An 11,128-nucleotide genomic window follows, 5' to 3' on the forward strand; every position below is an offset into this window, starting at 1 on the left:
TTTATAATGTTTTATTTTTATTATTTTATTATTTCCCTTCTACGTGACTTTACCGAAAGAACCAAGAAGATGAATCCCTGCAGTCACGAAAGCTTTAAATCGAAAGATATTTGGGAACTTTATTTATTTATTCCGGAAGATTCCACCGCCGAATTATGCTTTTTTTACATCTTCCGGAAGTTGATCGCCCCCTCCCCTCTTCCCTCTTTCCCCTCCCCCCTTCCCTCCTCCCTCCCCTCTCCACTCCCCCCTCCCCTCCCCCCTCTCCCTTCCCCCCTCCCCTCCCCCTTCACTTCCCCCTCCCCCCTTCCCTCCCCCCTCCCCCCTCTCCCTTCCCCCTCCCCCCTCCCCCATCCCTCCCCCCTCCCCTCCCCCCTCTCCCTTCCCCCTTCCCTCCCCCCTCCCCCCCATCCCTCCCCCCTCCCCTCCCCCTTCACTTCCCCCTCCCCCCCCTCTACCCCCTCTCCCCCCCCACCCCTCTACCCCCTCTCCCCCCTCCCCTCCCCCTCCCCTCCCCCCTCCCCTTCCCTCCCCCCTCCTCTCCCCCCTCCCATCTCCCCTCTCCCCTCCCCTCCCCCCCTCCCCCTCTCCCCTCCCCTCCCCCCAGCTAAACCGATAGGAGACGCGACGAGCGTCTACCGGTTTCGGCAGAGAGAGAGAGAGGGAGAGAGGGGGGAGGAGGGATTTTACTTCCCGGTCTGAGCGCGTGGCCACGTGGCCTGATGGTGACCCGAGGCAGACGTGTCTCGTGAGCACGAGAGGCCCCCCAAGTGCCTCGCGAGGGCCGTGGGGGCTTGAACTGGACGCGAAACGTTGGACGCGATCGATTAAAAGATCGACGGAGGGTGGGTGGTAGGGGGGGGGGGTGTGTGGGTAATAGGGGGGGGGGTTGTGGTGGTTGGTAGGGGGGGTGGTGGTGGGTGGTAGGGGGGGTGTAGGGGGTGGTAGGTGGGTGGTAGGGGGTGGTGGTGGTGGGTAGGGGGGGGGTGGTAGGGGGTGGGTAGGGGGTGGTGGTGGGTGGTAGGGGTGGTGGGTGGTAGGGGGGGGGTGGTTGGGGGTAGTGGTGGAGGGTGGTTGGTAGGGGGGTAGGGGGTGGTGGTGGGTAGGGGGTGGTAGGGGGTGGTGGTGGGTGGTAGTGGTGGTGGGTGGTAGGGGGTGGGTAGGGGGTGGTGGGGGGGTGGTGGTGGGTGGTTGGGGTAGTGGTAGTGGGTGCTGGTGGGTGGTTGGTAGGGGGGTAGGGGGTGGTGGTGGGTGTATATTTGGAGTTTGCGTGTCTCTCATCATCACGGTGGTTAGAAGACGTTAACGACCTCGCCTGGTGTACAGGAGGTCGTGGGTTTGATCCTGACCCTGACGCCTGCTGCTGCTGTATATTTGACATTTGTGACGATGTGTGACGAGGGGGGGGGGTTGAGAAATGTGACGTCACATCAAAATGCGCAACTTTAAATAAATATTGAATTGTTATAACAACACTAATTGTTATAACAACACTCATACAACATCAATTAATTAAATAAATGTTTTCTCCTACAACATCAGAGTGCAGCGCTACATTAAATACGCACTACAATGACAATAGTTTAAAGCGATTTGAAGCATGTTTTATTTTCCTTCCATGCTCTTAAGAGTATTTGGCTGTGATAAGTCACTTTGCTGAGCTATCATTTAGGGAAAGGTCGTTTCTGAAAAAGGAGCTGTAATTTATCTTCTTGGTTCTTTCGGTAAAGTCACGTAGAAGGGAAATAAAATAATAAAAATAAAACATAATAAAATAATTCTCACGACGTTTCGGCCACAACGCAAGCAGCCGTCCTCAGGTGAAGAACAGGTCTGTCGGAAAGACAGCGTCTGAATGAAACACCACCAGGCTTGGAGCATATATTTAATCTGGGTTGGAGGGTGAAGAGCGCCTTGACAAAATAATTTGCATATCAAGAGGAAATTAGCATTTTTATGGTAAACGCAGATATGGGATTAGTCATTACTTGTGGAATGCATTACGCAGGATTAGCAGCATCAAAGGGAGGGAGTAAGGTTAGCATTACTAATCGAAATTTGAGCTGTAATTTGTTTTAATGTCTTTAAATTGTATTATGTCTTTCTTCCAGGCTGCACTGCGGTGTTGCTGTCAATTCTCCCAAGTGTCCCCAGCCCTCTGCCAACACAAGTCCGCACCGGTCAATGCTTAATTTTTGTTAAGCGTCTGAATAAGTTAACCTTGCTGTTTAGCTTTAAAAACAAAATCATGCTCTCACACCAGAGGTCGCAACCGGGTACCCGATACCCGTACCCTACCCGATACCCGGCTACCCGTACCCGGCCGGGTACGGGTACCAGTTTGCGACACTGGTGCGGCCGGGTACGGGTAGACCGTGAGTCACTGGTGAGTCACCGTTTGTCACTCATTTCCCAACGTCTTGTCTCTTCTCACAATTCAAGTTCCTAGAATCAACCCACCCGCGCCTGCAACATGGCTTCATCCCAGAGGTCGCAATCAGGTACCCGATACCCGTACCCTACCCGTACCCGACCGGGTACGGGTAGGGTACGGGTACGGCCGGGTACGGGTACCCGTTTGCGACCCTGGTGCGGCCGGGTACGGGTAAGGAATCAAAACCCGTTTGCGACCTCTGCATCACGGTCAATTCAGGTTCCTAGAATCAACCCACCCGTGCCTGCAACATGGCTTCATCCCAGACGTCGCAATCAGGTACCCGATACCCGTACCCGGCCGGGTACGGGTACGGCCGGGTACGGGTACCCGTTTGCGACCCTGGTGCGGCCGGGTACGGGTAAGGAATCAAAACCCGTTTGCGACCTCTGTCCACACCACTGTCAAACGCAATTCCTTTACCGTGTTGTGATTTTGCTGCGTCTGAATGGACACGCGCATTACATTGGTTCACTGATTCTTTTGCAGGGCCTTTCATTTGACCTTGCAGCAATGGACAGCTGCTGTTGGGTTTTGTGGCCGCCAGCGTGAATTGCACAGCGCAGCAACTTGTAATCATAGCGTGGGTGAGCACCCACTGAGCATGCACCGAACACATGTTTAGGGTTCTTGGGATTCGGTAGGAATGCCTGGGGCCACATCTGAGCCAAATTGAGCCACCAGGTCACGAGGTTAAACAACACTCATCCCAACCTGCTGAATACACACGGTGTGAAAATCAAACATCTTTCTGATTACCTAGTTATAATTGAGTAAAAGTGGTATTTTACATTTTAATGTTTTTAGAATGTTGTGAATAGGAATCGGTGTTTCCCCCAATTGTACCCCTCTCGCGTGCCGTGCCGGCCTTCGTAGGTGCTCGCTAACAGCACTTGCTCCAACAGTCTGTTAAGGCTACACGGGGGATCTTTCTCTTTGTGTGTTTCTCTTTCCAGGACGTGTGAACGCCGAGTTGTGCAGAGTAGAGACGCCGGGGGAAACGGACCGCGCTTGTGACCGCGATGTCGGCGATTCTCACCCCAACTTCTCAGCGCTGTCTTCGCGCTTTCTCCCGCCTCGTGAGCAATCCCGCAGCGTGCAAGATTCTGTGAGTTCAAGAATCCTCAGTGGGCTGCGTTCGGCCATCTGATGTATTTTCAGTTTGAAATGTGGTGCATTGCCTTTTGAGCAAATTAGAATCGTGATTTATACATGAGGATGTCCAGTCGGGGTGGGTAAGAACGTTGCAACAACCAACAGTTACAAAAACACGATAGCAGTGCAAAGCACAAGAAAGGTAAACAAATCTCCCAAACACAAACAAATACAAACTAAACCATCCCCATCCTACCAGGCCAAAACTCACCGAGGCATGAACTTATTTGTCAGAAGCGACCTGGTCACGAATGATGGCTCAACGAAGTGACTTATCACGTGGGAATGTATTGCAGCAAAATCATCTCAATGCATGTTTCAAAATGTGGAGGTGGGGGATGGTGCCTGGATAGTGCTTGGAATGGGTGACCCCACCACAGAGGTCGCAAATGGGTTATGATTCCGTACCCATACCCGGCCGCACCAGGGTCGCAAACGGGTACGGGTATCGGGTACCTGATTGCAACCTCTGGGATGAAGCCATGTTGCAGGCGCGGGTGGGTTGATTCTAGGAACTTGAATTGTGAGAAGCGACAAGACGTTGGGAAATGAGTGACAAACGGTTACTCACCAGTGACTCACTGCCTACCCGTACCCGGCCGCACCAGGGTCGCAAACGGGTACCCGTACCCGGCCGGGTACGGGTAGCCGGGTATCGGGTAGGGTACGGGTATCCGGTACCCGGTTGCGACCTCTGCCCCACCGTGCATGACACGGATTGTGAGCGAATGCTGTGGGGCCACCTGGTGGGCAGAAGTCGTACACAGCAGCCGAAATGAATTGCACTGAAAACGCCACGTGGCTCGCTGGCTTCAACCCACACTGACCAGCATGGTGAAGTACGGTTACATATTACGCCGGTCTTTGGCGCATGGTGGTCGTCTGTCCTAAGCACTCGTCTGGGTGATGGATCGCGTGCATCATTGGTGATTGGTTCAGCGTCTATGTGTAGACACTGCGATTGCAGGCAGTACAGCAGAATACATTGTTGTACTGTGATTGTACGCGCCCACCGACGCACACTGACCAGCCTGGTGAAGTATGGTTAAATACCTCCCCCCCTCCCCCACCACGACCACACGGTGTGTGGGGTGACGCTCATCCAACAGTGGATTGACAAAAAACACAGCTGTACATTCTAGATTTGAAGCTTTCGTGACTGCAAGGATTCATACTCTTAGTTCTTTCGGTAAAGTCACGTAGGTAAAAAAATGAAATTAATAAAAATAAAACAATAAAATCACGACGTTTCGGAGGCAACACAAGTCCCACCTGATGATGGAAACTTGTGTTGCCTCCGAAACGTCGTGATTTTATTGTTTTATTTTTTTAATTAATTTCAATTTCATTTTTTTACCTACGTGACTTTACCGAAAGAACTAAGAGTGAACAGCTGTACATGTACAATGGGAAGTATACAGTGGTCAAAAATATGGGCAGACTGGTCCCCACCATGGCAATGTGGAATTTCCACCACTGGCTTTGCGCTGCCAGCATCCGTGACCAACTGCCGCATTGCCCGTTGGGAGGATGGAGAGACACCGTTAGTTTTTGATGGAAGCTTGTACGGCACAGGAGGCCACGGCACTAATTTTAGGTCCAACTCAACAAACGGGAGCGCCACATTTAGATACCACTTGGTACCGCCGTTATGCGTAGTTGCCAGGAGTATAACCCTGGCCACTGTCTCGACACTTCCACACGAATATCACGTGCCCTCTTCACCCAGTTCGTTGCTGTGACTTGCCGATTCACGCCCCACTGGACGCCTGTGAATTAAAGGGCTTTCATAGCTCATCGGATTCCTCCAGCCAGTCTGAATAACGATTTCGATTCGGGGTTCCCGCGGTCCATTCACCCAACAACTTTTGTTATTGTTTGGCGTAGAGTCACAGCGTACCGTCGATGTGTGTGCTTGCGCGTCTAGGAAGCCGGGGCCGAGCCGACCCTTGAAAAGCGCCGTCTCTGCCGACCACCGGCACCACCACCACCACCACGAGCGCCGACCCGGTGTGGGCGTGATGGTCGTGGTGCACAGCGCCCTGCGCCCCGGCTGTGTGCTGCTGGGACGCCGCAAGACCGGCCCTGGCGCCGGCCTCTACCAGCTGCCTGGCGGATACCTGGAGTTTGGGTAACGGAGCGGCGTACGGACCACGCGAGTGGGGTCCGAATGCATAAACTCGTTACATACGTGAACTCTCGGTTTAAAGCTTTCGTGACTGCAGGGATTCATCTTCTTGGTTCTTTCGGTAAAGTCACGTAGAATGGAAATAATAAAATAATAAAAATAAAACATAATAAAATAATTCTCACGACGTTTCGGCCACAACGCAAGCAGCCGTCCTCAGGTGGAGAACAGGTCTGTCGAGAAGACAGTCTGAATGACATACCCCAGGCTTGGAGCATCTTAGAGTCGCGGCATCTCTTCAGAAAGGTGAGAGACTCGATTAGCTGAGCCTTCTTATTTCGTGACTGCAGGGATTCATATCATATCCCTGCAGTCACGAAAGCTTTAAATCGAAATTTAACCGCCACTATGGGGTGGGATTCCACAAAACTTTAAGATCTTTCAACAAACTCCGGGATAAGAAGGCTCAGCTAATCGAGTCTCTCACCTTTCTGAAGAGATGCCGCGACTCTAAGACGCTCCAAGCCTGGGGTGTGTCATTCAGACTCTGTCTTTTCGACAGACATGTTCTCCACCCGAGGACGGCTGCTTGCGTTGTGGCCGAAACGTCGTGAGAATTATTATTTAATGTTTTATTTTTATTATTTTATTATTTCCATTCTACGTGACTTTACCGAAAGAACCAAGAAGATACGTGAACTCGTCTTGTTTAGAACTGCTGTTTGTGTTTAGTTTGTTGTCCTTCCCCCACACCTCGGATGAGCACGGTTGGCTACGCACGGCGCAAAATAAGTTCAGCATACGTATGTAATAACACGCTGGAGACGGCTTGTAGAATCGGTCCTTTTATTTCACTTCCTTTGCAGTTCACAAACACTCCCCGTTGCTGGCAGGCAATGGGAAGCGGGCAGACAGCCACCAGAGACCCACCACCACGTGGCACCCGGAACCCCACTCGCGCGTGGCCTCTCCCTCTCTTAATTCCGTGTCTGACCACGTGTCTCTCCTCTCTCCCCTTATTTAACGCCTGGGTCACGTGGTACACTCCAGCCAATCCTCAATAGCCTGCGCCGAATGTTCCAGATCCCCCATCAACTCCCGGTACCACGCCCCCGACTTGTCTTCCCATTGGCTGAGGCCAAGACCACCGAAACCAATCAGCGAGCTGACATCCCGTGATCACGCCGAGGCCATGCTCCCAGGCTCTCCCCCCATTGGCTGTAAAGCGGGACCGGCAAAGCCGATCACCACGTGAATCTGACATAGGCTCTTATTACACGTACATAGTGGCCATACAGCCCAATCTCCTAACCCCGTATTGTAAAGCAGTATAGTCTGCGTTCCTTCATCGTAGGAGGAACAGCAAAACGACATGAACTCTCTATCCTGAAGCCCTCCCGTTGTGGCTTGGAGACATCGACTTTGGCATTTAGCTCCCGAACATATTGCTATCATATGCAACAATAGAGTTTGAATGGCTTGTGGGTGTCCGTGTTATCAGTGTTTTACGGAAGCATGTGGGATGCTTATTATAGTTGTACCGGGGAGTTGTCCGTCCGTCCGTCTCCGGAGACTTCTCATGTTCATTTCCACGAAAAGTAAAAATACTGAATCATAATGAAACTGATTGTAAGTAAACTATTAAACTATAAACTATTTGTATTTACCAGGTAAGGCCCACTGAGCTATATAGCTCTTTTTCAAAAGCAGCCTGGCCACAAATGATATCATGTGGAAATGTATAGCCTTCAAATACTCTAAACACGTGTTTCTAAACGTGGAGGGAAAAACCAGAGAGCCCGGAGAAAAATCCACGCGACCGCAGGGAGAACACGCAAACTCAAAATACGCAGGTGTCAGTGTCGGGATCGATCCCACAACCTCCTGTACACCAGGTGAGGTATTTAACATCTCCTAGCCACCGCGATGATGATAAGAGACACGCACATTTAAATATACAGCAGGTGTCAGGGTCCGGATCGATCCCACAACCTCCTGTACACCAGGCGAGGTAGTTAACATCTCCTAGCCACCGCGATGATAAGAGACATGCACATTTAAATATACAGCAGGTGTCAGGGTCCGGATCGATCCCACAACCTCCTGTACACCAGGCGAGGTAGTTAACATCTCCTAGCCACCGCGATGATGATAAGAGACATGCACACTTAAAATATACAGCAGGTGTCAGGGTCCGGATCGATCCCACGACCTCCTGTACACCAGGTGAGGTATTTAACATCTCCTAGCCACCGCGATGATGATAAGAGACACGCACACTTAAAATATACAGCAGGTGTCAGGGCCCGGATCGATCCCACGACCTCCTGGACACCATGCGAGGTAGTTAACATCTCCTAGCCACTGCGGCGCCCTGCATTCTTTTCTTCTTCCCCACCCCGTGTCCCCTCGGCCAGCGAGGAGTGGGAGGAGTGCGCGAGGCGGGAGGCGCTGGAGGAGACGGGACTGCGCGTGTGCGACGTGCGCTTCTCCACCGTCGTCAACTCCGTGCGCCGCGACGAGGGCAGCCACTTCGTCACTATCTTCATGCGGGCCGCCGTGGACCTCGCGTTCCGGCAGGAGCCACAGAACGTGGAGCCACACAAGAACGAGGGTGAGGCGCGGGGGCAGTGGCCGGTGTGGCTCGGCAGTTTAGCGCCCCGTGCCGGCAGCGCTGAGATTCTGGGTTCGATTCTAGGTTTAATTCTGGGTTTCAGCCACCCGTGAATAAGCCGAGTTCTCAATGGTAGTTAGTTTATGGTCTCAGCCCGGTCACCGTACATCAGAGGTCGCAATCGGCTACCCGATACCCGTACCCTACCCGATACCCGGCTACCCGTACCCGGCCGGGTATCGGGTACGGGTACCCTACCTGATACCCGGCCGGGTACGGGTACGGGTACCCGTTTGCGACCCTGGTGTGGCCGGGTACGGGTAAGGAATCAAAACCCGTTTGCGACCTCTGCCGTACATACATACGTTGCAGAATTCAGACTCAAGGACTCTAGGATATTTCCCGCACATCGGCCGGTAACTGGTTTCAGGTATTGTATGTTGAACTTCTCTTCCACCGTACGTAAGCGAGCACGCTAATCAGAGGTACAGCAGATCACCGTGGACTGCGGATCGTAGACGGAGCTGGCTACGATGACCGTGATGGCGTAGATGATGATGATGACGACGATGCTGGTGGTGCCGCCTCTTGGGTCATGCAGCTTGGGTGTGGACGCCGTGGGAGGAGCTGCCTCCGCCAAGTCAACTTTTCTGGGCCCTGTCCGTTGCCAAGCGGCAGGGGTACCACCCGTTCCGGGACCCAGAGGCACCGGCTGGAACGTGACCGCGAGCCTGGGCCACGCTGAGAATGGCGGTGGTTATGAGTGGGGCCGCATGCATAAGAAGAAAACGGACTTCCCACCAAGCTGAGGCCAAAATGCCAGGATACCAGCGAGATGAACACCGCCCATATAAAATGCACTGTGATAACGACACGCAGTATACAATGTATTTTAAATGCACTAGGAATGCATTCGCGAAGCGCACGTGTGTTAAATACACTCGCGAGTATGTTACACGATTTATGTATATTGAAATCGTGAGAATACATTATAGAGTGTGCGAGTGTACGTTAAGTGTAATCGAATAGCATGTATACATTTTTTTGGTGGGGGAGGGGGGCGGGCTAATTATCTCTTGTAGATATTCTGCATTCCCATTCACGGAGCGCCGTTCATGGCAACCCAATGCTGAATCAGGGTCTCGGGTTATTTGGACATACTTCGCCATGCCGATCAGTACGGAAGCTATGAAGGGAGACAGCATAGACCGGGGCGCATAGCGTATAGGACGATAAATTGATTTTTCTGCACTGCTATTTTCTGACCACCGTGGATGGAGTGCCACAGCTTTTGGCAATGGTTCTTACCTTTTACTGCAGCCTTGCACCTCTTTGGTTCTCAATCGTACAAAAAATGTTTCATGTAATTAGTACACAGGTTTGATGAAACAAAGTAGTTATACTTACGTGCCCGTGTTTAATTTGTATTTCGATTATTTACCTTCAAAAAAAGTCTGGCCATGTCTCACACCACCAGGGGCTGCGTGCACCCTAGGTGAAGAGCCACTGGCCTATAGCAACATGCTACAACCCAACAAACCTGTAATATGGATGCTGTGCTTGGTAGTCACCCATCCAGGTACTATCCAGCCTTACGCTTGCTTAGCTTCTAATATTTGATGGGATCAGGTGCACTCTAGGTAATTTGGTAACACATTCCTGCGGAGGGAGCTGGTAGGAACGTTGGGTTGCTCGGTCAATGGCCAGGGTCAACGGCGGCGTGGTGTATTCCGCAAATATGCCGACTGAGGGCGGGCACAAGCCGGCATGAGTAGGTTAAACGTGAGTTTATAAGGGCACCACGGGGTGACCAGCCCCACCCAGCCCCTCCCTCCCCTCCCCACCCAGCCCCTCCCTGCACGACGGACGGACATAAATAATCCCGTGGGCTGGTGGAACCAGGAGGTTCCTACCAGTAACAGGCCATATATACGTTCTATACAATAAAAAAATATATGTAAAAAACACCAGTTTATAAATATTAAATGTCATACAAATGACTGTACACAACTACTATGAGTGGATGGTTTGCCCTATGAACTGGCTTCCACCATAAGAATGGAATTTTCATCACTTTTCAGAGCCACCTCTGCAGATGAGCATTCCCCCACTGCCCATTAAACAGAGGCAGCTGCTTGATTAGGGGATGGCATTGTTTTAGTCGATAATTTCTAAAACTTACCTAATGTATTTTTTTAGGAGTAAATGTGCCACGGCTTTTCAGGGCTTGTTCAAATGAGAGAAGAAGAAAACAAGTAATAACCCGTAAAAACAGTAAAAAAAAGTTATCACTAATCCTTTATATGCGTGTGGCTAGAGTCCTCTTGTCTCGGCTGGTCCTAAAAAGTGTAACATTTTGGAACTTTTTTTCACGAACATTAATTGTCTCGCACAACGAGTCTGTGTGGAAAATGTCAGCTCGATTGGATCACGGAAGTGGGTTAAAAAACGACCAAAGATTTGCACGGTCGTAAGCAAGCAAGTGAACTTAATATAAAGGATTTAAAAAATTAACCCGTAAAAACAAAGTTTTTCACTCTAAATCCTTTATATGCGTGGCGGCTAGAGTCCTCTCGTCCTCTGGCTTGAGATGGCTGCCACCTATGGGTCAGATGATTGTCTGCCAGCATTAAGCAATTGGTAATTAAATATTTTAAAAAAATTCCCTAAACAGTGTCAAATTTTGGAAAAAAAATTTCACGAAAATTAATTGTCACGCACAACGAGTCTGTGTGGAAAATGTCAGCTCAATTGGATCACGGGAAGTGTGTTTAAAAACGACCGAAAGATTTGCACG

The 11,128-nt window shown here is 51.1% G+C and overlaps 2 protein-coding genes across 4 annotated transcripts in view; both read left to right on the forward strand.

The window, feature by feature from the left end:
* LOC133357260 (guanine nucleotide exchange factor DBS-like) overlaps positions 1-11,128 on the forward strand; it is a 408,695-nt gene that overhangs the window by 264,988 nt on the left and 132,579 nt on the right. The gene's annotated exons all lie outside the window — the stretch shown is intronic.
* LOC133357282 (nucleotide triphosphate diphosphatase NUDT15-like) lies at positions 710-9,679 on the forward strand. 3 transcript variants are annotated; one of them, XM_061575155.1, is made up of 7 exons: positions 710-845; positions 2,112-2,180; positions 2,924-3,021; positions 3,391-3,542; positions 5,517-5,720; positions 8,135-8,331; positions 8,933-9,679. In XM_061575155.1, the coding sequence occupies exons 4-7, from the start codon at positions 3,457-3,459 to the stop codon at positions 9,052-9,054; spliced, it is 609 nt and encodes a 202-aa protein (XP_061431139.1). In that variant the 5' UTR covers positions 710-845; positions 2,112-2,180; positions 2,924-3,021; positions 3,391-3,456; the 3' UTR covers positions 9,055-9,679. The 3 variants fall into 3 exon arrangements, with proteins under 3 accessions (XP_061431139.1, XP_061431140.1, XP_061431141.1); XM_061575156.1 differs by lacking the exon at positions 2,924-3,021; XM_061575157.1 differs by lacking the exons at positions 2,112-2,180; positions 2,924-3,021 and having other exon boundaries at positions 734-845.

This window comes from Lethenteron reissneri, chromosome 57 (genome assembly GCF_015708825.2).
Source record: "Lethenteron reissneri isolate LAM-NWPU_2019-01 chromosome 57, ASM1570882v1, whole genome shotgun sequence".
NCBI classification, from domain to species: domain Eukaryota; kingdom Metazoa; phylum Chordata; class Hyperoartia; order Petromyzontiformes; family Petromyzontidae; genus Lethenteron; species Lethenteron reissneri.

Bases quoted from the DNA above. Each gene is read 5' to 3' on its own strand.
- LOC133357282 (XM_061575155.1), top strand. From the start codon at position 3,457: ATGTCGGCGATTCTCACCCCAACTTCTCAGCGCTGTCTTCGCGCTTTC. The intron at 3,543-5,516 runs GTGAGTTCAAGA...TTGCGCGTCTAG, and splicing joins CCCGCAGCGTGCAAGATTCT to GAAGCCGGGGCCGAGCCGAC. The intron at 8,332-8,932 runs GTGAGGCGCGGG...TGGGTCATGCAG, and splicing joins GGAGCCACACAAGAACGAGG to CTTGGGTGTGGACGCCGTGG.